General features: G+C 40.0%; 1 protein-coding gene across 1 annotated transcript; it reads left to right on the forward strand.

The window, feature by feature from the left end:
* ZCCHC10 (zinc finger CCHC-type containing 10) lies at positions 1-22,790 on the forward strand. The gene is made up of 4 exons (XM_036070330.2): positions 1-76; positions 17,037-17,201; positions 20,093-20,134; positions 20,768-22,790. The coding sequence occupies exons 1-4, from the start codon at positions 36-38 to the stop codon at positions 21,033-21,035; spliced, it is 516 nt and encodes a 171-aa protein (XP_035926223.1). The 5' UTR covers positions 1-35; the 3' UTR covers positions 21,036-22,790.
* Positions 22,791-24,466: the final 1,676 nt, after the last annotated feature.

Genomic DNA, 24,466 nt, shown 5'->3' on the forward strand with positions numbered 1-24,466 from the left:
CAAAACCCAGCGCGGCAGTCCTCAGCCGCGCTAAGATGGCGACTCCCATGCATCGGCTCATAGCTCGGAGACAAGCGTAAGTGAGGGCCCGAGTAGGGCCGCGGGGAGGGCTGGGGGCGGGGAGAAGCACGTCAGCCGGCGGGTGAGCCCCGGCCGGGATGCGGGGCAGGTGTCGGATCTTCTGTGTGGACGGGCGGAGGGTGGTCGTTTCTCACTTGTTGCTGCTGCACAGGGGCTCCGCCCGGGTGATAAGTTTGGTGTCCACGGGCTAGTGATTGCGTGGAAGACGACTGCGTAAGGTCTACGGGGCGGGACCTAGGTTGTGGGGTGGGTGTGGGGGGGTCTGAAGAGAGCCTAGCGTTTGCTTTCCGCACAGGGGACGCCCAGGAGTTGGGCACTAAGTGGCGTATGCCCCTTTGCCCACCCAGCCGCCCACCCTTCGGGTGGCCAGGGGAAGCCTGAAGCCCTGATCCGACACCTTCCACTCTCACCGACGTAAACCTTCAGCTCCCTATGCAGTCTCCAGCCCAGCTGGCTTTTCCTGCCCCCTTCCTATCGCCTTCTCTAGGAACAGCCTGACTACAACGCCGATTTTCCTCCCAAGTTATTTTCTCTCTGCCATTCATTCTCTTCCATAAATAATAATTTATTCATTATCTGTCGCTCTCTGCCAGAATTTGGGTATAAAGAAAAAGAGGTGTTCAAGACAAGAATTCCTGCTTTCAGGAAACTTACATTCCATTGGTAAAGAGTCGATAAACTAAACATTTTAAGTAAATAGAGTTGGTGTTAAGAGCTTTGAAGGAAATAAGAGGTGATGGAAAGAAAGGCCCAGGTTAGATTGGTTGGACTGGAAAGACATCTCTGAAGTGGTGGCATTTGAACAGAGGTTGAAAGTGTGAGAAAAGAGCCAGTGGTGAGAGGATTTGGGGAAAGAGCATCAGACAGTGACATAATTGCTTTCAGACAGGAAAGAACTTTAGTTTTTTTGGTTTTTTTTTAAGAGGGGGAGGGGAGAGAGAATCTTAAACAGGCTACACAGCCAGTTTGGAGCACAGTATGGGGCTTGATCCCCAACCCTGAGATCATGACCTCAGCCGAAATCGGGAGTCCTCTGCACAACTCACTGAGCCACCTAGGCTTCCCAAGAACTTTAGTTTTTAAGAACTGAAAGTTGGCTATTGTGGCTAGTGACCAAGAGAGAGTGGCACAAGAGGTTTGCCATGGATGCAGATAGCATCCTACATGCCCCTTTTCTGTAAAGCGTTTTTTTCCTACCAACCTGCACACCCGAAAACCTCCATTTTCCCATTCTTTTAGCATTTCATGCTGTTCCCATTTGCGAGTCCATAATATATCACTCATAGTCTGCTTGCATATATATGTTTCTTTTTACATTTCTGTTTTTTATTCTTTTTTGTTGTCTTTCCTTCTCTTCTTTCCATCGGATTCTACCTCTCACACCTGATGAAAAGAGTTCCTTGGGCGTCAGGATAAAGACCTAGGGAGCCAGGGTAGTATGCCTGGTGGAGGAGAGGCTTGAAAGTCAGACAATTCTGAAGTCAAGAATGGAGTGAATATAATACATAATAGGTGTGCTAAATTATGTCACCAGAGTCTCTAACTCTCAGGTTTGCTCTTTTGGGTGTTAGTTCCACACTTGGATAGGTTAGGTTCATTCCATTGGTCCCAAGATGTTTGTACTATTTTTTGGTCCTTTATATCCTCTCACCCTCAACTTGATGGCATCTCATTTGTGTAGATTGAATCATGTCTATGGGACTGTGATGCTCTGATTGGCAGATTGCGTTCTTTTACTAGCACAATTAGATGGATCTCTATAAACCGATGATGAGCTAGGTAGGTAGGTTAGATAGATAATAAATGCTAGGATGGCAAAACCAAGCAATGTCCACTTAAATATGAAGTGAAAGACTTTCAGCAATCTAAAGAATATTGCTATTTCTCATCTCAGAAGTATCAGAAAGTTCAACAAATGTTGTGGGTTTTTTTTTTTTTTTTTTTAAGATTTTATTTATTTATTTGACAGAGAGAGATACAGCAAGAGAGGATACACAAGCAGGGGGAGTGGGAGAGGGAGAAGCAGGCTTCCCGCAGAGCAGGGAGCCTGATGGCCGGGCTCCATCCCAGGACCCTGGGATCATGACCGGAGCCGAAGGCAGACGCTTAATGATTGAGCCACCCGGGCAGCCCCAAACGTTTTTCTATGGAATGCCTATATTTGGTACATGAGCTACACAGAAGTAAAAGAAATCTTGCCTTTAGGAGCTTCTGGTATTGTTGGCAAGAAAACGCCTGGGTGGCTCAGTCGTTAAGCGTCTGCCTTCGGCTCAGGTCGTGATCACAGGATCCTGGGATCGAGCCCCGCATCGGGCTCCCTGCTCGGCAGGAAGTCTGCTTCTCCTTCTCCCACTCACCCTGCTTGTGTTCCCTCTCTCGCTGTGTCTCTGTCAATTAAATAAATAAAATCTTTAGAAAAAAAAGAAAAGAAAGAAAACAAATGGTGTATAATAAAAGTGGTCATGGTATACAGAGTAAGTCCCGCGGGGCGCGGTGGCGCGCGCCTGGAGTCCCAGCTACTCGGGAGACTGAGGCAGGAGGATCGCTTGAGCCCAGGAGTTCTGGGCTGTAGGGTGTTATGCCGATCCAGTGTCTGCACTAAGTTCGGCATCAATATGGTGACCTCCCGGGAGCGGGGGACCACCAGGTTGCCTAAGGAGGGGTGAACCGGCCCAGGTTGGAAACGGAGCAGGTCAGAGTAAGTCCTCAGGGAGTTGGAGAAGGAGACTTTTAGAGGTTAGGGGAGTCTGGTAGAGTTTGGGGAATATTTTGGGGCGGGGGAAGCAGAAGAGGAACTATTTTCATTTTATGTTCATCACTAAGTTTTAGTTTTATTTATAAAAACTATGTATTTCTTCCCTAATAAGTTTTAAACTATTTTTAAGTTAGTTATGAGAAGTGAGAAAGTACTGTTGGCATTCTTTTTAGAGTCTTTGGACTAATAGAGGAAAGAGAGGAAATAAAAGAGAAAAAAGAGAGAGAGCCTAAATTTGAACTTCCTATTTAGCCGATCTTTCAGGGAGTTAACTTTATATCAATTGAAATGAACTTATTTTCCATTTGTTAATTGTAATTACATCTACTTATATGTAAGTAGATTGTAGAATCTTGGCACTGTGTGGGTCATTTCTTCTGCTAAACCTTCCATTGGATTCTTCACCATCCAGGGGAATTATCTAACTTTGGCTTGAGGACCTCCAGGAAGGACATACTTACCTTCTGAAGTAGCCTGTTACATTTTTCAAATCTATCAAAAGTTTACATTGAACTGAAAGGAAAATAATATTTATGAAGCTAAGCCCTAATCCCTTCTAACTTCCTAGCTTTGGACCTAAACTGTGATTTCAGTCAATTAAAAACCCTAGGTGTTATCCACTTGAATTACCATCAAGTCAAACTTCCCCTGTCTTGGTACTGGTATTGATTTTCTGGACTTAAAGAGTCAGACTTACGTTTACCCTTGTTAAATTTCATTTTGTTAGATTTGACACTGAGTTCTAGCTTGTCAAGACATTTTTGGGTCCTGATTTGGTTATCCTTTGTATTAGCCCTCCCTCTTAGCTTTGGGTCAGCTGCAGGTTAGATAAATAGGCACATCTGTGTCCTCCAAGTCATTTATAAAATGGTGAACAAATCCAAACTGAGGACCAAGCCCTCAGGCCATCACTGGATACCTCTCTATACATTTACTTCAACCCATTAAACAGTAGGTCTTTTGTGGGGCGCCTGGGTGGCTCAGTCAGTTAAGCAACTGCCTTTGACTCAGGTCATGATCCCAGGGTCCTAGGATCAAGCCCCAAGTTGGGCTCCCTGCTCAGCAGGAGGCCTGCTTCTCTCTCTCTCTCTCTGCCTGCAGCTCTCCCTGCTTGTGCTGTCTCTCTCTCTGTCTGTCAAATAAATAAATAAAATCTTAAAAAACAAACCAAAAAAACAGTAGTCTTTTGTCCATGATGTTCAACTGATCTACCTAATTGTTCTGTTTTGTTCACAAGGATATTGTAAGAGACTTTCCAAGATGCCTTATTGAAATACAAATTCCCAAAAGCCATTAAGAGTATTAATGTGTAATGATTTGATACTTAGTGATCAGGGCTTTTATTTCTGAATGGATTTAATAAATCCAGCCAGAATTTTGCCTAGAATGAATGTCAAGTTCACTGGTCTAGTTTGTGGAATCTACCTTTCTCCCCACTTTGAAAATCAAAACTGCATTTGCCTACTTCTAGTCTTTCCGCACCACTCCTGTTTGCCAGGGTCTCTCAGATTACCAGCAGCAGTGTAGTCAACTCACCTGGAAAATCTCTGGTATGTTGGGGAGCAGTCACTTGGGCCATTGTGACTTAAACACATTCAGAGTGGATAAAAGCACTCTGTTACACACCCCTCACTATCTTGAGGTTCAGTTCTGCTCTTCTCATTCTGCATATCATTGTGTTTGAGTGAAGATTGAAGCAAAATAAAAATAATCCTGCTTGTACTCTCAGCCTATAACTTAACATTGGTGATGTATTCGCCTAGTACCCCAAATAATGAGCCTCTCCCTTTTTTGGTTCTTTGTACTTTAAATGTAACTAAAACACAAAACAATTTTTGTTGTTCTTGATACTTTTCACAAGCCTCAGCTTATTTTGGTAGGGTATTTATTTATATTAGGCTTAGATATTAATTTTACAGGCCTTTAGCACTCTCGTATATTCCTTAGTTATATGTTCCTTTGAAAAATATGTTTTACAACTTGTTTTATGACTTCACATGCAGTCTGTGTTCATTGTAGGCAATTTAGAGAATACAGATAACAAAAAATATATTATAATCCTATCCCAAAGATAATCATTTTTACATATTAATGTATAACCTTTCAGGCCATTTTTAATATTTTAAATGGCCTCATAGTGTTCCTTATGGATAAACAATAGCACAATAACTTTTTGTTATTAGAAAATAACGTGAGTGGAAATAACATTTCCTTTGCGGTTGGATAGTTAAGTTTACCTTTTTTTTTCTTTTTTTTTTTTTTTGAGTATAGTTGACACACAATGTTATATTAGTTTCAGTTGTACAACATAGTGATTCCACAAGTTTATACATTATGCTGTGCTCACTGTAAGTGTAGCTTCCATCAGGTTTACTCTTATAAACCATATTGTACTTCCTATAATAAATATACAACTAAATTTTTGCATATGTCCATTATTCTGGGTTAACTGTATAGACTTTTTTTAAAACCAGGTTTACTGATGTTTAATTTACATTTAGCAAAATTCATTGCACATATTTATTTTTGAGAGAGAGATAGACAGAGCATGTGTGCACGAGCAGGGGTGGGGGTGGTGCAGAGGGAGAGTGGGAGAGGGAGAAGCAGGCTTCCTGCGGAGCAGAAAGCAGGATGTGGGGCCTGATCCCAGGACGCTGGGATCATGACCTGAGCCGAAGGCAGATGCTTAATGACTGAGCCACCCAGGCGCCCCAAGTTTGGGATTATTTTTAATAAAAGTGCTATAAATGTTTACATATAGTTTTGGATTTTTTGTTTGTTTGTCTTGAGAGAGAGAGCTCATGCCAGAGCATGGGGGGAGGGCAGAGGGAGTGGGAAAAAGAATCTTAAGCAGACTCCATGCCCACCTTGAGCCTTACGCAGGCTTAATCTCACAACCCTGAGGTCATGACCTGAGCCGAAATCAAGAGTCAGGCTCAGGGGCGCCTGGATGGCTTAGTCATTAAGCATCTGCCTTCGCCTCAGGTTCCTGGGATCGAGCCCCGCATCGGGCTCTCTGCTAGGCCTGCTTCTCCCTCTCCCATTCCCCCTGCTTGTGTTCACTCTCTCGCTGTCTCTGTCAAATAAATAAATAAAATCTTTAAAAAAAAAAAGAAAGAGTCAGGCTGAGCCACCCAAGGGCCCTCTGTAGTCTTTTGTGTAAACTTCGGTTTTCCTTTTTCTTTTCTTTTTAATTAATTTATTTTTGCGAGAGAGAGAGAGCGCGAGCGAGAGCACGAGCAGAGGGAAGGGGCCGAGGGAGAGGGAGAAACAGGCTCCCCACTGAGCAGAGACCCCAGTGTGCGACTCAATCCCAGGACCCCAGGATCATGACCTGAGCCAAAGGCAGATGCTTAACAGACTGAGCCACACAGGCGCCCTGAGTTTACCCTTTTTCTTAGGTACATAACCTAAGAGTGGATTGCTTGACCATATAGTAACTTTTTCAGAAATCTTATTGGAAACTGGCAAACTTTTTCAAAGTTTGTCTTTTTGCACATCGCAATCTAATTGTTCCAGTACCAGTAGTTGAAAAGACATTTTTCTCTACTGAATTTCTTTTGCACCTTTGTCACAAAACAGCTGCCCATGTATGTGTGTGGATTCTATTCTTTCCATTGATCTGTTTGTTTATGTAAACTCCATACGTCATGATAACTGTAGCTTTATAATAAGTCTTGAAATCAGGTAATGTTAGTCCTCTAATGTTGTTCTTTTTCACAGTTGTTGCAACTATTTTAGATTATTTGTGTTTTTGTGTGCATTTTAGAATCAGGTTATCAATTTCCACAAAAGAAACTGCTGAGATTTCAATTGAGATTGCATTGAATGTATAAATCAGCTTTTGAAGAGTGGATACTTGAACAGTCTTGAGTTTTCTGACCTATGAATGTGTGTTTAAAAATGTACTCATTTTTTTAAGGTTTTTAACTTACCGATGTTTTATAATTCAGTGTAGAGGTGTTGAACAGCTTTCATCAGATTTATATCTAAGTATTGTAGTAGTATTTTTTATTTCAATTGTTTTAACTGTTAGTTGCTAGTTTGTAGAAATACAATTGACTTTTGTATATTGATCTTGTATCCTATGACTTTACTAATTTATTAGTTCTAGTAGCTCTGTTGTAGATTCCTAGGGATTTTCCATGTAGATAATCATCATTTATACTGTCTTGTTTGTTTTCTTTTTGGTATGTACATTTTTAAGATTTTTCTTGTAGTTACCAAATGGCCCTTCAGAAAGTTGGTGCAACTTATATTCTTACCAGCAGTTAAGAACATATGCAAAGTGGGGCGCCTGGGTGGCTCAGTCATTAAGCATCTGCCTTTGGCTCAGGTCATGATCCCAGGGTCCTGGGATCGAGCCCCCCATCGGGCTCCCTGCTCAGCAGGAAGCCTGCTTCTCCCTCTCCCACTCCCCCTGCTTGTGTTCCCTCTTTCACTGTGTCTCTCTCTGTCAAATAAATAAATAAATCTTAAAAAAAAAAAAAAAAACATATACAAAGTGCCCATTCTATACCTCCGCCAACAATAGGTCATCAATATAGCAGGCATGTCCTACTACCTTAGGTACAAAGGTCATGTCACATAAAAAGCCTGTACCATTAGAACACTTCTTTAGACCTCAGCTTAGGATATAGAAATGGAATATTGTGAATAGGGTATCCACATGGTTAGAAAGAAATGCTAATCTTGTTTATTTTGAAATTATAAGTCGGCCTCATTCAGCACTCTCTGTGGAAGATCACTGTTTTTAGGGGTGATTAATTAATGGTTAGAACATGTCAATCAAGGGCGCCTGGGTGGCTTAGTCGTTAAGCGTCTGCCTGAGCCCCACATCGGGCTCCCTGCTCGGTGGGAGGCCTGCTTCTCCCTCTCCCACTCCCCCCTGCTTGTGTTCCCTCTCTTGCTGTGTCTCTCTCTGTCAAATAAATAAATTAAAAAAAAAAAGAACATGTCAATCATAGATGGGCTTTAGGTATTTGTGAATATTCTATTTATAGCAACAGAAAACTCCACAGAGCTGGTGGATAATATTTTTAATAGATGGGATCTTAAGTTGTAAGTTTCTTAATATTGGGCCACCTGGGTGGCTCAGCCAGTTGAGCCTCCAACTCTTGCTTTCAGCTCAGGTCATGATCTCATGGTGTTGTGGGATCAATCCCCGCTTTGGGCTCCACACTAAGTGGGGAGTCTGCTTGAAGATTCTCTCCTACTGCCCCTCCTCCACTTGCTCTCATGCTTGCTCTGTCTCTCTCTCTAAAAAAAAAAAATTGATTTAAAAAAAATTAAGTTTCTTAATATTGGAAAAACAACCTATGAGTTGGAGAAGATTTCATTTCCTTGATTCTGAGAGGCTTCCCACACTACCAGTCATAGTTTCATTGTTAGGAAATATTGTGAAAGGCTTTGAAATGGATTTCAAAGTAAATATTACTAGGTATCTTATCTAATCCACTCTTCCTGGCTATGTAACTCTATGAGGGCCTATGCATCATTGTCTTTGAGCTATTTTATAACTCTGTAAGGTATAGGAAACTGGTAGAAAAGATTCTTACCCATAAAAACGAGGTACAGTTGATTCTTGCAATGTGGCTATTAACTAGTTTTTAACTACCTGTAAATTCATTTCAGCATTCCTGATTGCATATGTATGTGTGTTTTTTGAATTGTCTTTTGAACCCGTTACACCATCTTACTGGTTCCTTTATTAATTAATGATTAGAGAAAACCTTTGACATGTGTTTGTTTTTTAAAGATTTTATTTATTTATTTGACAGAGAGAGACACAGCGAGAGAGGGAACACAAGCAGGGGGAGAGGGAGAAGCAGGCTTCCTGCCGAGCAGGGAGCCCGATGCGGGGCTTGATCCCAGGACCCTGGAATTGTGACCTGAGCTGAAGGCAGACGCTTAACAACTGAGCCACCAGGCACCCCGACATGTGTTTGTTTTATATGTATTTGTATGAGAGTCATGATTTTACACTTTTACAAGTTATCTTTTTTCTGAATTTATTATTTCTGGGGTGCATTGTACAATTGTGTATATGTTAAATGGTTCTTTTTGCCTCAAAAGCTAATATTAAGGCCATAGAGTGTTTTATTATTGATGCCCTTAAAAATTTGCTATGGGGGGCGCCTGGGTGGCTCAGTCGGTTGGGTGTCTGCCTTCAGCTTGGGTCGTGATCCAGGGGTTCTGGGATCGAGTCCCACATCGGGCTCCCTGCTCAGCAGGGAGTCTGCTTTTCCTCCTGTTCTGCTGCTCCCCCTGCTTGTGCTCTCTCTCTCTCTCTCAAATAAATAAATAAAATAAAAATAAAAAATAAATAAAAATTTGCTATGACAGGGGCGCCTGGGTGGCTGAGTTGTTAAGTGTCTGCCTTCCAATCAGGTCATGATCCCAGGGTCCTGGGATCGAGCCCCGCATCGGGCTCCCTGCTCTGCGGGAAGCCTGCTTCTCCCTCTCCCACTCCCCCTGCTTGTGTTCCCTCTCTCGCTGTCTCCCTGTCAAAATAAAATCTTAAAAAAAAAAATTTGCTGTGACATTACATATTCAGATAAGGTCTGAAATTATAATCATGGCTCTGGCAGTTGCTTGCTGAAATTTAAGAACTATTATTAAGCAAAAAACTGAGTCTTCTTTATTATCTTTTAATACTATATCTACCGACATAGTCTTAGTTCTTTATTTGTAACATTCATTCTTCAAATTAGGATTAGTTTAAATTTTGGACAGATGCTAAAACTAAATTATTGTCAAGATTACAGAACCTGGGGGCGCCTGGGTGGCTCAGTTGGTTAAGCAACTGCCTTCGGCTCAGGTCATGATCCTGGAGTCCCAGGATCAAGTCCCGCATCGGGCTCCCTGCTCAGCAGGGAGTCTGCTTCTCCCTCTGACCCTCCCCCCTCTCATGCTCTCTCTCTATCTCACTCTCTCTCAAATAAATAAAATCTTTAAAAAAAAAAAAAAGATTACAGAACCTGTCCCCCAATGCAGGAATTAACTAATGAAAATCCCACTATAAGCAATGTATGTTCTCTTACTTACTTGCCTATTTCAGCAGTCATTCATTTTACAGACATTTACTGAATACCAATTATGTGTTCACCAGGGATAAAAAAGATGACTGCTATAGATCAGAATTAAGAACCCAGCATCTCATCGTGCAACCATGTTATGAGAAAATTTAAAGTGCCATGTATCATTATTCCAGACTATTGATTAGCCTAGTATGTAGATTGACAATAATATATACACATCCCAGTCTGTAGAATGGGGATAGTGCTTTCAAACTCACTGGGTTGTTATGGGGATTGGATGTGATTATGCATAACTAATATTTAGCTAAATTCCTGGCATACAGTAAGTATAAGCTGTGGTTATGGTCTCATCTAATTCTCACAATAACCTAGTAAAGTAGGTATTTACTACATCTTTTAGAAGAGAAACTAAGGTTCCAAAATAATTTTGCTAAAGAGCCTTATTGCTATGTAGTGAAAGAGAAGATTTCTTAAAACCTTTGTTGTGAAATATATCACACGTACAAAAAAGTTCAAACAACATAACTATGCCACTTAACAAATTCTTATAAAGGGAACATTCCATGTGACTTCCACCCAGGTCAAGTAATAAAATGGCCAATATACCAGAAGCCCTTAAGGCCCTTCCCAATCATGACTTCCTCCCTCCTTCCCAAAGGTAACCAGTGACCCAACATTTAATGGTAATTGTTCCCTTGCTTCTCTTTGTGCTTTTACCATCTTACTATGCGCTGGAGTTTAATTTTGCCTGTCTTTGAACTTTATACAGAATCAGACAATTTGGATTCTTTTGAATAATCTGACTTCTTAGATGTAAGATCTCTGTAAGTTAAACTGTAAAGTTTGTTCATTTTTATTTTTTTTTTAAAGATTTTATTTATTTATTTGACAGAGAGATAGAGAGCAGAGCGGCAGGCAAAGGGAGAGGGAGAAGCAGGCTCTCCACTGAGCAGGGAGCCCGACACGGGGCTTGATCCCAGGACCCCAGGATCATGACCTGAGCCGAAGGCAGACGCTTAACCACCTGAGCCACCCAGGCACCCCAAGTTTGTTCATTTTTAATACTATGAAGTATTTCACTGTATTCTGTACCACAAATTATCCATTATACCCTATTTCTGGTTTTGAGGATATTACAGATCATGCTGTTACAAATATCCTTATAGTTTTTCCTCTTCCCTTCTTGAATAAGTCACGCCTAAAGCCATTAAGTAATGTAGAACAGGGTAGGCTTTCAAGCAGAGGGTTGACTTGGCATTGGAGTATTGGGGCTGAAGTGGGGTAAGAAGGCATCCACATAGGTGTGTGAAGTGATCTGCAGTGTCAGCAGGCTGTGGAGGGCATCCATTGGAGGGAAGGCCTAGTGTAGGGTGTGAGATCCCAAGCAAGGTGAGGAAGGTGTCCACACAGGAGCAATTTAGCATAAGTTGTCACCCTAATGGAGAGAACATCTACATAGGGGAGGTGGCGTGTAATTTGATATGAGGTGTCAGAGCCTAAGTGGAAAGAGAAATGTGACTCTAAATATCATCAGGGCTCCATCAGTCTGATTTCTGGCCGGGACAGGGAAAGTAGATGAGCCTCAAATTTTTTGTTGTACCAGAAAGCAAGGAAGTGCCCCCAAAATGGAGCCATGTCAGAGGAACACAGAATCCAGCTTAAAAGGATTCCTTTCCACTGACCACATCTAAGACAATTGAGTAACAAAATAAATCATGGTAATGGATTATAGCTCACTGAATAAAATTCACTGACTAAAATAGAAAAATATGAGTTCGTACTGATAGATGAATAAATGAACTAAAAATTTAATGGGCAGGATATTTATATAATATCAAATACCAACCCACAAAATAGTTATTAATTGTTATATTAGTTTTCACTTAGAGTTGTTTAACAAATCACCCCAGAACTTAGTGGCTTCTAACAATCAACATTATCTCAGTTTCTGTGGGTCAGGAATTCAGGAGTGACTTAGCTAAGGGTTCTAACTCATGTTCTCCCTTACTTGTCCTGGCCAGGATGTTGCCAGGGGCTGCAGTCATCTGAAGGCTTCACGAGGACTGGAAGATCTTTCTCCAGGATGGCTCTTTCAGAGGACTGTTGGCAGGAGGCCTCAGTTTCTCACCACATGGGCCTCCCTAGAGGCTGCTTAAGTGTCTGCATGACATGGCAGCTCCATGACTTAATCTTCGAAGTCACACTCCATTACTCTGCTTTATTCTGTTAGAAGAAGCAAGACACTAAGTCTAAGCCACACTCAAGGTGAAGGGAATTAGGGCTCCACCTCTTGAAGAGGAGAGTATCAGAGAATTAATATGAACATTAATTTAAAACCACCACAATTACAAAAGGACAAAAAGTAACTTTACAATGCAAACTCTGGTAGACCCTCCTTAATCAAGGGATCAAAGTGCATATCAGCAGTAATAAGACGGATTGCAGTCTTGTATCACCTGGTAGGAATACAGTGCGAAGGACAGCACATTTCTATTACATTCCTGCCAAAGATACATGGCCTGTCTCTAATCATGTAGAGATATCAGATATGGTAGCTGACCTCCAAGATGACCCCCAATTATCCTTGCCTCCTGGAATTCACACTCTTGTGTAGTCTCCTCCCACATTATACTAGCATTGGTCTGCGTGAGCAATAGAATACGGCAAAAGGGGTGGTATGTCATTTCCAAGATTAGGTTATAAAAGACTGATTTCTTTCTTAAGTTGTCTTGGTCACTCCCTCTGGGGAAAGCCATGTTGTGAGCAGCCCTGTGGAGAGGTCAAGAGAAAGGGAACTGAAGCTTCCTACTGAGAGCCCCCTGAGTGAGCTTGAAAGCAACTCAAATTGAAGTACGTTCTACAAAATAACTGGCCTGTAACCTTCAAAATTGCCAAGGTCATAAAAAACAACACACGACTAAGGAACTCATTAGACAAAAGGAAACTAAAGAAACATGACAAATGCAACAGAATGCTGAACTAGATTTTCTATAAAGAACATTATTGGGACATTTGATGAAATAAATGGGGTCTGAAGATTAAATAGTAGGAATATATCTGTATTAATTTCTTGATTTTGATGGTTACATTGTTATGTAGGAAAATATCCTAATTTTTTTTTTTTTTTAAGATTTCATTTATTTGACAGAGAGAGACACAGCGAGAGAGGGAACACAAGCAGGGGGAGTGGGAGAGGGAGAAGCAGGCCTCCCGCCGAGCAGGGAGCCCGATGCGGGGCTTGATCCCAGGACCCAGGGATCGTGACCTGAGCCGAAGGCAGATACTTAACGACTGAGCCACCCAGGCGCCCCGAAAATATCCTAATTTATAGAAAATATACAACAAAATATTGTGAGTTGATGAGTCATCAGGTTGGCAACTTATAAACGGTTCAGGAAAAGTAGTTCTTTGAACTGTACTTACAAATTTTTCTATAAGGTTACGATTATTTCAAAAATTTTAAGAACTACATAAAGGAGAACAATATTCTTACACACGTTATCTGGTATAGCTGTGCATTGATTCTGTTTTTTATTTTTATTTTTTTTGAGAATGCACACATGATGGGGGGGGCGGTTGGGGAGGGGAAGAGGGAGAGGGAGAGAGCTAATCTTAGGCTCCACACCCAGTTCGCCCAGTTCAGAGCTCACCCAGGAGGCTCCATCTCACACCCCTGAGATCATGACCTGAGCTGAAATCAAGAGTCAAACACTTAACCAGTTAAGCCACCCAGATGGCACTGCATTGATTTCTATTGTATAAATACCTATAAGTGGAATTGCTGAATCATAGAGTGTGCATCTCTTCAACTATAGTAAATTTTTTTCAAAATGGTTGTACCAGTTTGAGTTCATCCCCACAATGGATGTGTGTTCTCTTGCTTTGTATTCTTGCTAACATTTGCTATTGCCAGTTTTTAATTTCAGTCTTTCTGGTATGTGATAGGTAGTACCTTCAGAGTTTTTTGTTTTGTTTTGTTTTGTTTTAAATTTATTTATTTGAGAGAGCGAGCACTCATGCAAGAGTGGGAGGGGCAGAGGGAGAGGGAGAGAGATTCTCAAGCAAACTACGCAGTGAGCTCACAGACTGACTCAGGGCTTGATCTCATGACTCTGAGATCACGATCTGAGCCAAAACCAAGAGTTGGATGCTTAGCTGACTGAGCCACCCAAATGCCCCTCTTCAGGGGTTTTAATATGCTTTTCTTTGATTAGTAAAAAACAACTTTTTATATATTTAGTGTTAACTTGTGTTTCCCAGGCCCATTTTTGTCCAGTCTTTCCATTTTCCATTTTGTCTTATTTTTTTATGATCCATCATTTTCTTATTGATTTGTAATATCTTCTCCAACCTCTTGGCTTCCCTTCTTACTCTCTTCATAGTGTATTTTGATGAACAGCAATTCTTTCTTTCTTTCTTTCTTTCTGAGAGAGAGAGAGAGAGAATCCTAAGCAGGCTCCATGCCAAGTGCAGAGCCTGACACGGGGCTCAATCTCAAAACCCTAAGATCATGGCCTGAGCTGAAATCAAGAGCCAGATACTTAACCAACTGAACTACCCAGGTGCCTTGATAAAAAGAAATTCTTAATTTTAGCATAGTTTAACTTATCAGTCTTTTTCTTTATGATTATTAGTATTTTGTTTTTTAAGAATTCTTAAGTCAAATATGTCACTTTTTTTTTTTTAAGATTTTATTTTTAAGCAATCAGTACACCCAGTGTCGGGCTCAAACCCGCAACTCTGAGATCAGGAGTCACGTGCTCCACCCACTGAACCAGCCAGGGGCCCCTGTCACTTTTTTTTTTTTTTTTTAAAGATTTTATTTATTCATTCGACAGAGAGACACAGAGAGAGAGGGAACACAAGCGGGGAAGCGGGAGAGGGAGAAGCAGGCTTCCCACAGAGCAGGGAGCCCGATGCGGGGCTCGATCCCAGGACCCTGGGATCATGACCTGAGCCGAAGGCAGACGCTTAACCGACTGAGCCACTCAGGCGCCCCTCACTTTTTTTTTTAAGTTTATTTATTTTTAAGTGATGTCTACACCCAACATGGGGCTGAAACTCAGAACCTCAAGATCATGCTCTTCCGACTGCGTTCAGCCAGGCACCCCGTCATGTCACTTTTTTTATACCACCTTCTAAAACATGTATTACTTGAGCAGTCTGTAATCGATGTTTGCATATGGTGGAGAGTAGAGGTTTTCTTTTTTTAATTTTTATTTATTTATTTACTTGAGAGAGAGACAATACGAGCAGGGGGAGGGGCAGAAGGAGAGAGAATCCTCAAGCCGACTCTCCACTGAGTGCGGAGCCCAGTGCAGGGTTCGACCCTGAGATCATGACCTGAGCAGAAACCAAGAGCCGGACACTCAACCGAGCCACCCAGGTGCCTCGAGTAGAGTTTAAGTCTCATTTTTTCCATATGCATAATCAGTTGTTAATAATATGCCCTTTCCCCCACTGCTCTCTGGTGCCATAGTTGTCATAAATCAAGTGTTCATATATACATTAGTCTATTTCTGGACATTCTTTTCTGTTCATTGGTTTGTGTATCTTTGCTCCAATTTCACATTCTTAATTGTTATAGCTTTACCATAAGTCAGTGTCTTAATCCAGGGCTTTCCCACTCATTCCTTTACAAGGGCATTTTGGCTATTCTTGGCCTTTTGAATTTCCATATACATTTTAGAATAAGTTTGTTAACAGAACAAACAAAAACTTGTTTGGATTTTGATTGGCATTGCTTTGAATCTATAGATAGTTTGTGGAGAATGGACATTTTTACATTATTGGTTTTCCAGTCTGTGAACATGGTTTATTTTTCAATGTGGCTACATACTTAGATGTTTAATTTCTCTGAGTAGTTTATATTGTGCATAGAAGTCTAGTATGTATTTTCTTTGATGTTTTTCTAGGTGTTATTTTTCAGGATATTTTTCAGGAAATTATAAATATCACCTTTTAAAATTTGATTTTAAATGTTTTCATTATATAGAAATTCTATTGATTTTTATGTGTTTACCTTATATCTAATACAGAGCTCAGCAAACAGTCATCTACTGAATCCTACTGAATCCTACTTGCTGATTGTTCTTGTGGGCTTGCCAGTTAAGGATGTTAATTACATGTGTATATATATGATCAATTTGATGATAGGAAACATGAACTTTAACCTCAAATGAGTGGAATGTTATCTTCTACAAAAGAATTTCATCCTTTAAATCTCTTTTATGTGAAATATTTTTGTTAATAAAATATCTGTGGAATTGTGTTTTCTCTCTTGTCATGTCAGTACCTACATAATATCCTCAATTTTGCCTCCTGATCAGCAAAGCCTGAAACTTTTACTATCTGATTTACAGAGTTTGCCCTCCCCAATCTAAAATCTTGCTGAACTTACAAATTCTAATTATTTCAAAATATTTTTGTCTGTAGATTATTTTGGATTTTCCATGTACATAATAAGTCATCAGTGAGGAATGACCATTTTGTTTTTTCCTTTCCAATTCTTTCATCTGTTTGTCTTTACTTACTGCATCTGAATCCAATTTCAGGGATGGAGGGATTGAGATTTTTCTTAGTCTCCTAGATGGCTAAAAGCTGGGCTGTATTCCATATACAGTTGGTTTATTCTTAGGGTATAACTCTTCAGAGACCTCACTCTGGATACATACTTTGTCTCCCTAACTTGTTGTAAGTGAGGGTTACCCTGTTGAGTTGGGCAAACACTCCCAGGGCAAGAATTGACTTAAATACAGAGCTGACTACTCTGGATTTCCATTTTCTTCCATATCTTGGCTTGGTTGTTCTTCACTCCATTGTTAGTTCTCTGATGCCTCAAGCAGATTCTTAAAAACGTTTTGACTATTTTTTCTATTTCTGAGCTGAGGAGTTGGTCTTAGTTACCTAGTCTGCCGTTACTGGAATGGAATTAAGGAATGAAGATTTGAACTCAGTTCGGTCTAACTCCCAAGGTCCATGCTCTTGACTACTTACTATATTGCCTTGTGACTAAATCTAATATAGTAAACAATTTAAAGTGTAAAATTATGTTTATTTTTGATTTAAAAATGTTCATATTGTTTATGCTTTTCAGGGTAGAAAATGTCAAGTCAAAATTTTGAGGCCTGTATTCTTTTTTTTTTCTTTTTGCTCTGTAGTGAAGCAAATAAACAACATGTAAGATGTCAGAAATGCTTGGAATTTGGACATTGGACTTATGAATGCACAGGAAAAAGGAAATACCTACATAGGCCTTCAAGAACAGCAGAACTAAAGAAAGCTTTAAAAGAAAAAGAAAACAGATTATTATTATTACAACAAAGGTATGTTGACCTATGGTATCCAAAGGAGTATTTTTTATTGATAGACTTTATTAAGCAACTAAAGGTATCATGGTGGTTATCCGGATTCTGATTATAATAATAGCTAATGTTTAATGAGTGCTTCCCATGTGCCAGGCACTGTATTAAGCTCTTTACAAGTATTAGCTTATTTAACCATCACCTCTGTACCATTAAGGTAGGTATTATTCGCCCCATTTTACATGTGAAGAAACTGGAGCCTGGAGAAGTTGAGTTACTTGTCAGTGTCACCCAGCCAGTAAGTGGAAAGATTAAGTGTTGAACCAGCCAGTCCATGCTCTTAATCACTTTGCTTTGTTGACTCAGCTGCCAGTGAAATGGCAGCAGAATACTACGAGGTAGATGATACGAGCTGTCAGTCGTAAAGATAAAATGGCCAGTTATTTTACCAGCAAAATGAGTTTATTGGGGAATAGCAGAGGAATTGCAATCCAGGACAAGCAAACTATGGCAAACCGTAGGCAAGTCCAGAGAACAAAGGACAGGAGCTTGCTTTTATCGAGGGAAAGAGGAAATTGGGAAGGGCTGTGTTAAAGAAAAGTCCACTGGAGGAGAGTGAGGGTTCAAGCTGCTCATTGGACGACTGGGGCAGTTGCTGTTGTGAGGCAAGAAGAAAATTTTCCTTCCTCCTGCTGGGATAGTCAGGTAAGCTTCTTCCTATTGAGGAACAAGGTACTGGTCTCTGTGTAGGGGTCTGCAACTGATGATGAGTGGCAGTGTGTGGAAGCTCCCCCTTCAGGGTTTCCCAAGTCCATTTTAGATGCAATTCCCTTTATTTTCTCAGTGCTGATATGGAAAGATATCCGAGATAAGTATCCAAGATACTTAGACTATAAACAAGGTACAGAACAGTATATATAATATGCTATCATTTATGTTAAAAAAGAAGAAAAGGGGGTGCCTGGGTGGCTCAGTCGTTAAGCGTCTGCCTTCAGCTCAGATCATGATCCCAGGGTCCTGGGATCGAGCCCCACATCGGGCTCCCTGCTCTGCGGGAAGCCTGCTTCTCCCTCTCCTACTCCCCCCACTTGTGTTCCCTCTCTCACCGTGTCTGTCTCTGTCAAATAAATAAATAAAATCTTTAGAAAAAATTAAAAAATAAAAAAGAAGAAAAGGAATAATGGAATTTTTTTGGAAACAGAAATGATCCATAATAGTGGCTCCTTTCTAGGAGAACTGGGTCGGAGAGTAACTGGAAATTTGTTATTTACTCTTTTGTGTCTTTTGAATAAAGCCTTTTCTTTTTAAGATTTTATTTATTTGTCCAAGGGAGAGAGAGAGAGAACACACAAGCAGGGGGAGGGAGAAGCAGGCTCCCTGCTGAGCAAGGAGCCCGATGTGGGACTTGATCCCAGGACCCTGGGATCATGACCTGAGCCAAAGGCAGATGCTTAACTGCCTGAGCCACCCAGGCATCCCTTGAATAAAGCTTTTAAAATTGCTGTGAATTAGGTAAGTAAGCATGTTTGAGAAACTGCAAGAGGAAGGTGCCAGGTGTACTCAGTGCTACAGATCAGAAGCAGCATCTTCATCAGGACGTTAGCTGTATAATAGTGTCTGAAACACGGGAACTTGCAAGACAGTGGTCTCCCAATTAGTGGACGTGACGGCTCTTCAAAGGTAATGCAGGAATAGATAGGTAATCAATTTCTAAGTCATCAATGTTCATATATATAATTTTTCAAAAAATAAATTTGTATGAGAACTTGCCTGCTCATTCTCCTTTTCTACTTCCCCTTTCCTCATGTGTAGAAGCCTAGACATTTTTCAAAATACTGGTGTTTGTACTAAGAAAGTGGATAGCTCTAATTATTGGAAGCAAATTCTTTTGGACTTTTTTTTTTTCCCAGCAAAATTGAAGAAGGACCTAATTGGGCTACCAATTTAAATGTATTTTTTAGGGGCAAATGGGTGGCTCAGTCAGCTAAGCATCTGGCTCTTGATTTCAGCTCAGGTCATGATTTCAGAGTCATGATATTGAACCCTGCATTGGGCTCCATACTGAGTGTAGAGCCTGCTTAAGATTCTCTCTCTTCCTCTCCCTCTGCCCCTCCTCTGCCCCCCAAAATAATAATAATAATAATTAAAAATAAAATAAAAGTATATTTTAATGATACACCTTTGTGACTTGTGGACCACATCATTGGAGGTATTCAAACAGTGACGTTGCTACAACAAAACTCTGTTCCGATCTACCTATTTAGGTTAGGAAGGCTTCTTAGGTTAAATCTATAAAAATTAAATACAGGAATTGAATTAATGCTGAACCTTGTCACAACCTAGCAGTAAGATCCAGGGATACATAAACTAGAAGAACAATCAGTGTCATTAAGAGATGCATTTCCAATAAATTTACTTTGATGTGTAATAATTATTAAAATTTGTACTGTATTTCTATATTGTTTTACTTTAAAGATTTTATTTATTTGTTAGAGAGGGTGGGGAGAGGGTCAGAGCACACAAGCAGGGGGAGTGGCAGAGGGAGAAGCAGGCTTCCCGCTGAGCAGCGAGCCCGATGTGGGGCTCCATCCCAGGACCCCGGGATCATGACCTGAGCCGAAGGCAGACGCTTAACCGACTAAGCCACCCAGGTGCCCCTGTATATTGTTTTAATCAATTGTATAGTAATATTGGTAATGGTGACTCAATTCAGAAGGTTTTTTTTAGAGAGGGAGTGGGGGAGAGGGGGAGGGAGGGGCAGGTTATAACAAGAAATACTGGGCTCTGTACATGTCACGAAAGACAAAGTGTTTCTCCAATGTAAGACACTCTGGGGGCTGACTAAAGGGTTGGTCTGAGCTGTGTATAATCACTCTATTAACAGGAACTTTTTTCCCCCTTATGTTTATCAGCATTGGAGAAACTAATACAGAAAGGAAGACCAAGAAAAAAAGGTATGTGTGGCTTTAGAGTTTTATATGGATAATAAATAATACTAGTGGGAGGGATAGGAAGAGTGATTTAAAATAATAGTGATAAAGTTTGGATCTGAAGTCTCTTGTTTGTAATTCATGATTAAGTATCATCCTTATTTCCTGATATGTTCCTCTCTTTACCTGAGTGGAACATACTACCTTCATTTCTCCTTTTTCTCCGACTTTCCGGAGGCTTTATACCTGGAAATAGTAAATAATTTCTCTTAAAAATCTCTCTTATTATATTAGAATAGGAAATATTATTAGACTGGTAAAAAAAAAAATTGTTGACCAGCTCTATCTGGTTCAAAGTAAAGATTATGAAACATTTACCATGCTACCTGAGGTTTAAGTAAACCCAGTTGTTACACTGCGACTGTATTCTAACATTATTCATTCTGGAGCGTAATAGGGTAGGAATGCTTAACTCCATCCAAGAGAGTTAAATTGCTAAAGTAGCAGACGTTGTGGTTGCCGCGGGATTTCTCCAGTTACGCAGTCCCCCGCAAGCAAAGCTTCACCGTGTGCATAGTTCGCCCATGCAGTTGCTTTTAACCATTCCGTTCAACGTCAGCTTCCCGTGCATATAACTAACTACTCGTTGTCTAATAGGTCTAAGAGTGTAACCAGTTCCAGTAGCAACAGCAGTGACAGTTCAGCCAGTGATTCCTCATCCGACAGCGAAGACACGTCTACCTCATCCTCCTCCGAGGACAGTGACACCGACGAAAGCTCCTCCAGTTCATCATCTTCATCCTCCTCCACAAGCTCCTCCTCGTCCTCTGATTCAGACTCCGATTCCAGTTCTTCCAGCAGCAGCAGCACCAGCACGGAGAGCAGCTCTGAGGACGAGCCACCAAAGAAGAAGAAAAAGAAATAGAATTGCCCCATCGCTATTGGACTGCTGGACTGCAAACATTAATGTGATTCTCGAAAGGGAATTTAGAGTATGTTAAGGCCAAATAGATTAATCGGTCAAAATTTCTGGAGTTCAAAATTTCTAAGTGTTTTACATCATAAGAGCATAAAGAGTATTAATAATGGATTATATAAAAAATATATATATGTGTGTGTGTATATATATATAAAAGACTTTTTTTATTTTAAGGGTAAATCTTGTTTTTCTTTTTTATCTTAATATATATCTCTAAAACTTAAAGCTGAATCCAGTAAATCTGTTTTTGGGATGAAACTTATCTTTTCTCCCTGTGAAATAAATGCCATACTTTGTTATTTGTTAGTGCTATGTATCAGACATGTTTTCAGGATAATGCATCAGAATATCTGGCAGTGAATTTCTAATGCTTTTGGCTGTGTGTTATTATATAAGATTTAATACATTGTTACTACAAAATTAGGAGCGTTCCTCTTAATAACTGTGCCCTATTTTTATGCTTATGTTCAGAAAGTTATTCTGACTTCTTGTCCTAAATGAAAAGCTCAAGGAACCTATTAATATCTTTATACCTTTTGGATGGTACAAATGTCAAGTTATTGTGTTGTATCATTCATTTTCTTCTGGTTCTTAGAGTTACTCTTTTTTTTTTTTTTCAAGTAGGCTCCGCACCCGGCGTGGAGCCCACTGCGGGGCTTGAACTCATAACCCTGAGATCAAGACCTGAGCTGAGATCAAGAGTCCAATGCTTAACAGAATAAGGCACCCAGGTGTCCTGTAAAGTTACTCTTTTCTGAGGAAAATCAATCTGGAGGAACCTAAAAAGGAACGAAAATTCTGAAACTACTTAGGAGTCTAATCTTGGTGCCTTTTGATAAATGCTATGTATCAGAAAAGAGTCATTTAAAAGCCTAACTTAAGGTAAAAGTGATATAAATATCTTTGTGTGTTATTACACTATAAAAGGTAGGAGAGGAAAAGAAAGGAAGAGGTAATTTTAACAGAAAATTAGGGTGATGTTGGTTGCCTTTTATTAAGCTTTTCTAAGCTTTCATAAAGATTGCCTTTTATCATTTTTGCAATTGTGGTATGATGGTTTATATGGCAGCTGGTCATATATGACACTCTACTGCGTAAATATAAATGACTTGGATTAATCTGGTGTGTTTACATAGCATATACACAGTTGAAATGTAGCATGAAAGATTAAAGAGAAATACTGCACAATGTTTCTTAAAAGTAAAATTCTCTGCTGTAGTGAAATTCTTTAGTTTCGCATGACATCATTCTGTGATGTCTTTTAAGCTTTTTGGAAAGAGGTATCATTTGTAGAAAAATCTTGATTTGGGCTAAATAATGGGTTTTTAAAACTATGAATGTTGTCTTTTTTTATATTTTTATGAGAAAGTAGTAGAAAATTGCTTTTGAAAAAATGGGCTTCTATTTAACTGTTGAAATATACGTAATAAATATTGTAAGTTTGAGGAGCCTGTAATTCCTTGTATGTTTTATAGGACCATCTGCTTTCAGTGATTGTAAATAAACTCTCAAAACATCATTTCAGAGGCTCCATACAGAACATATCAATTGACAGGTAGATTTAATAAATATTTAGGACATATTTTACAACGTTGGTCATCTCCGTAAGGGTTTTTTTAGCAGTTAAAAAACCTGGAAGAGAAACGTGTACATAGGTTGCAACACTTGCAATTAAATAAAACTCATCATTTGTGCTCACAAGCTTAAGCATCTATTATCTCTTTGCTGTTTTAATACGAGCTCTTACTCCTTTTGAGGGTAAGGACATTTAAGCAAATTCTAATTATTTTTACTATTCTCTTACAAGGTGTCCCCGGAGAAGTGCAGGAGGTAGGAATTCTATTCTTTTCTAGTCACACAGTTCAGTCATAACAGAATCAATGGCAAAGTAGAGTCTAACTTGCACAGAGTTTTTCCCTGTCTTGCCAAAAAGCAAAAATGTGGAAGCTGAGTCCCCGGCAAATGTATTAAATGTCTTATTTCTCAACCACAAGCTTATCAAGAAAAGTCATTAGATCATAGGTTTTTATTCCAAAACATTTCATTAGTACTTTATCCTGCAATTAAAATATGGTTATAGGCCACACGTTAGCCCTGGTAATGGAAAAAAAGTACAAAGAAGGTATACTTCATAGTTTTATTTATTCTTTTAACTTTTTATTTTGAACTGATCGTAGGTTTACAGAAAAATTGCAGAAATGTTACTGTTTCCATATATACCTCAACCAGCTTCTCCTTATGTTAGCATCTTCCATAACCATAGTTCACCAGCTTTCCCATTAATGTCCTTTTTCTGTTCCAGAATATTACCCAGAAAACAGTTACTTGTAAGTCTGCTACTGTCAGTAACAGTTCCTTAGTCTTTCCTTGTCTCTCATGCCCGTATCACTTTGAAAGAGTGTTAATCAGTTGTTTTGTTTGATGTCCCTCAATTAGGGTTTATTTGGTGTTTCCTTGTGATTGAACTGAGGTCATATTTTCTGGAAGAATATGACAACAATGAAGCTGCGTCCTCCACGCTATCACAGGATTCCTAATGTCAGTGTGTCTTATTATTGGTTATGTTGACCTTGATTACTTGCTTAAGATGGTTTCTGTCACTTTTAAAGTTCCCTTTTTACTTAATAGGTACTTTGGGGGAGATGCTTTGAGACTATGCAAATTGTTGCTGCATATTCACCCTCTAGTTTTAGTGGGTCTTGTCTACAATTATTACTGTGATGTTTTGCAAGTGGTGATTTTCTTTTTTTTAAATAAATATTATTTTATTTTATTTATTTGACAGAGAGAGCACAGCAGGGGGAGGGGCAGAGGGAGAGGGAGAAGCAGGCTCCCCGGCTGAGCAGGGAGCCTGATGTGGGGCTCGATCCCAGGACCCTGGGATCATGACCTGAGCCGAAGGCAGACACTGAACGACTGAGCCACCCAGGCACCACACCACTTTCTGTTGTTGCTCAAGCTGTTCCACCTTTGGCTATTAGGAGAGCTCCTTCAGGATGACTCCTTTATTCTTTAAACAAATCCTCATCAGTTTTTTGTGTTTGTTTTTTTAGTATTTCCTTACTTTCTGGAACCACAAGATGTGCCAGACTTCATGTTCCACGTTCAGGTCTCCCTGACCCATCTTTGGAACCAACCACATCTCCAAGGGGCCCTTCCTGGTTTTTAACCGAAGAATGGTGTTCAGAATCCAAGATCTAGGTGTCTTACTATGTTTTATGCATTTGAATAACAGTGTCCTAATGTAGTTAGACAAGGCATGGAGCCTTGCCGTTAGCTGGAGGAAAGAAGGAGTTGTCACCTTCAACCTTTCTCATCTACCTTTACTTTTACAGGACTTCCTCAGAAGCAATGCTTTCTCTGACAACAGATGGATG

Source organism: Halichoerus grypus, chromosome 2, assembly GCF_964656455.1.
Source record: "Halichoerus grypus chromosome 2, mHalGry1.hap1.1, whole genome shotgun sequence".
Lineage (NCBI taxonomy): Eukaryota > Metazoa > Chordata > Mammalia > Carnivora > Phocidae > Halichoerus > Halichoerus grypus.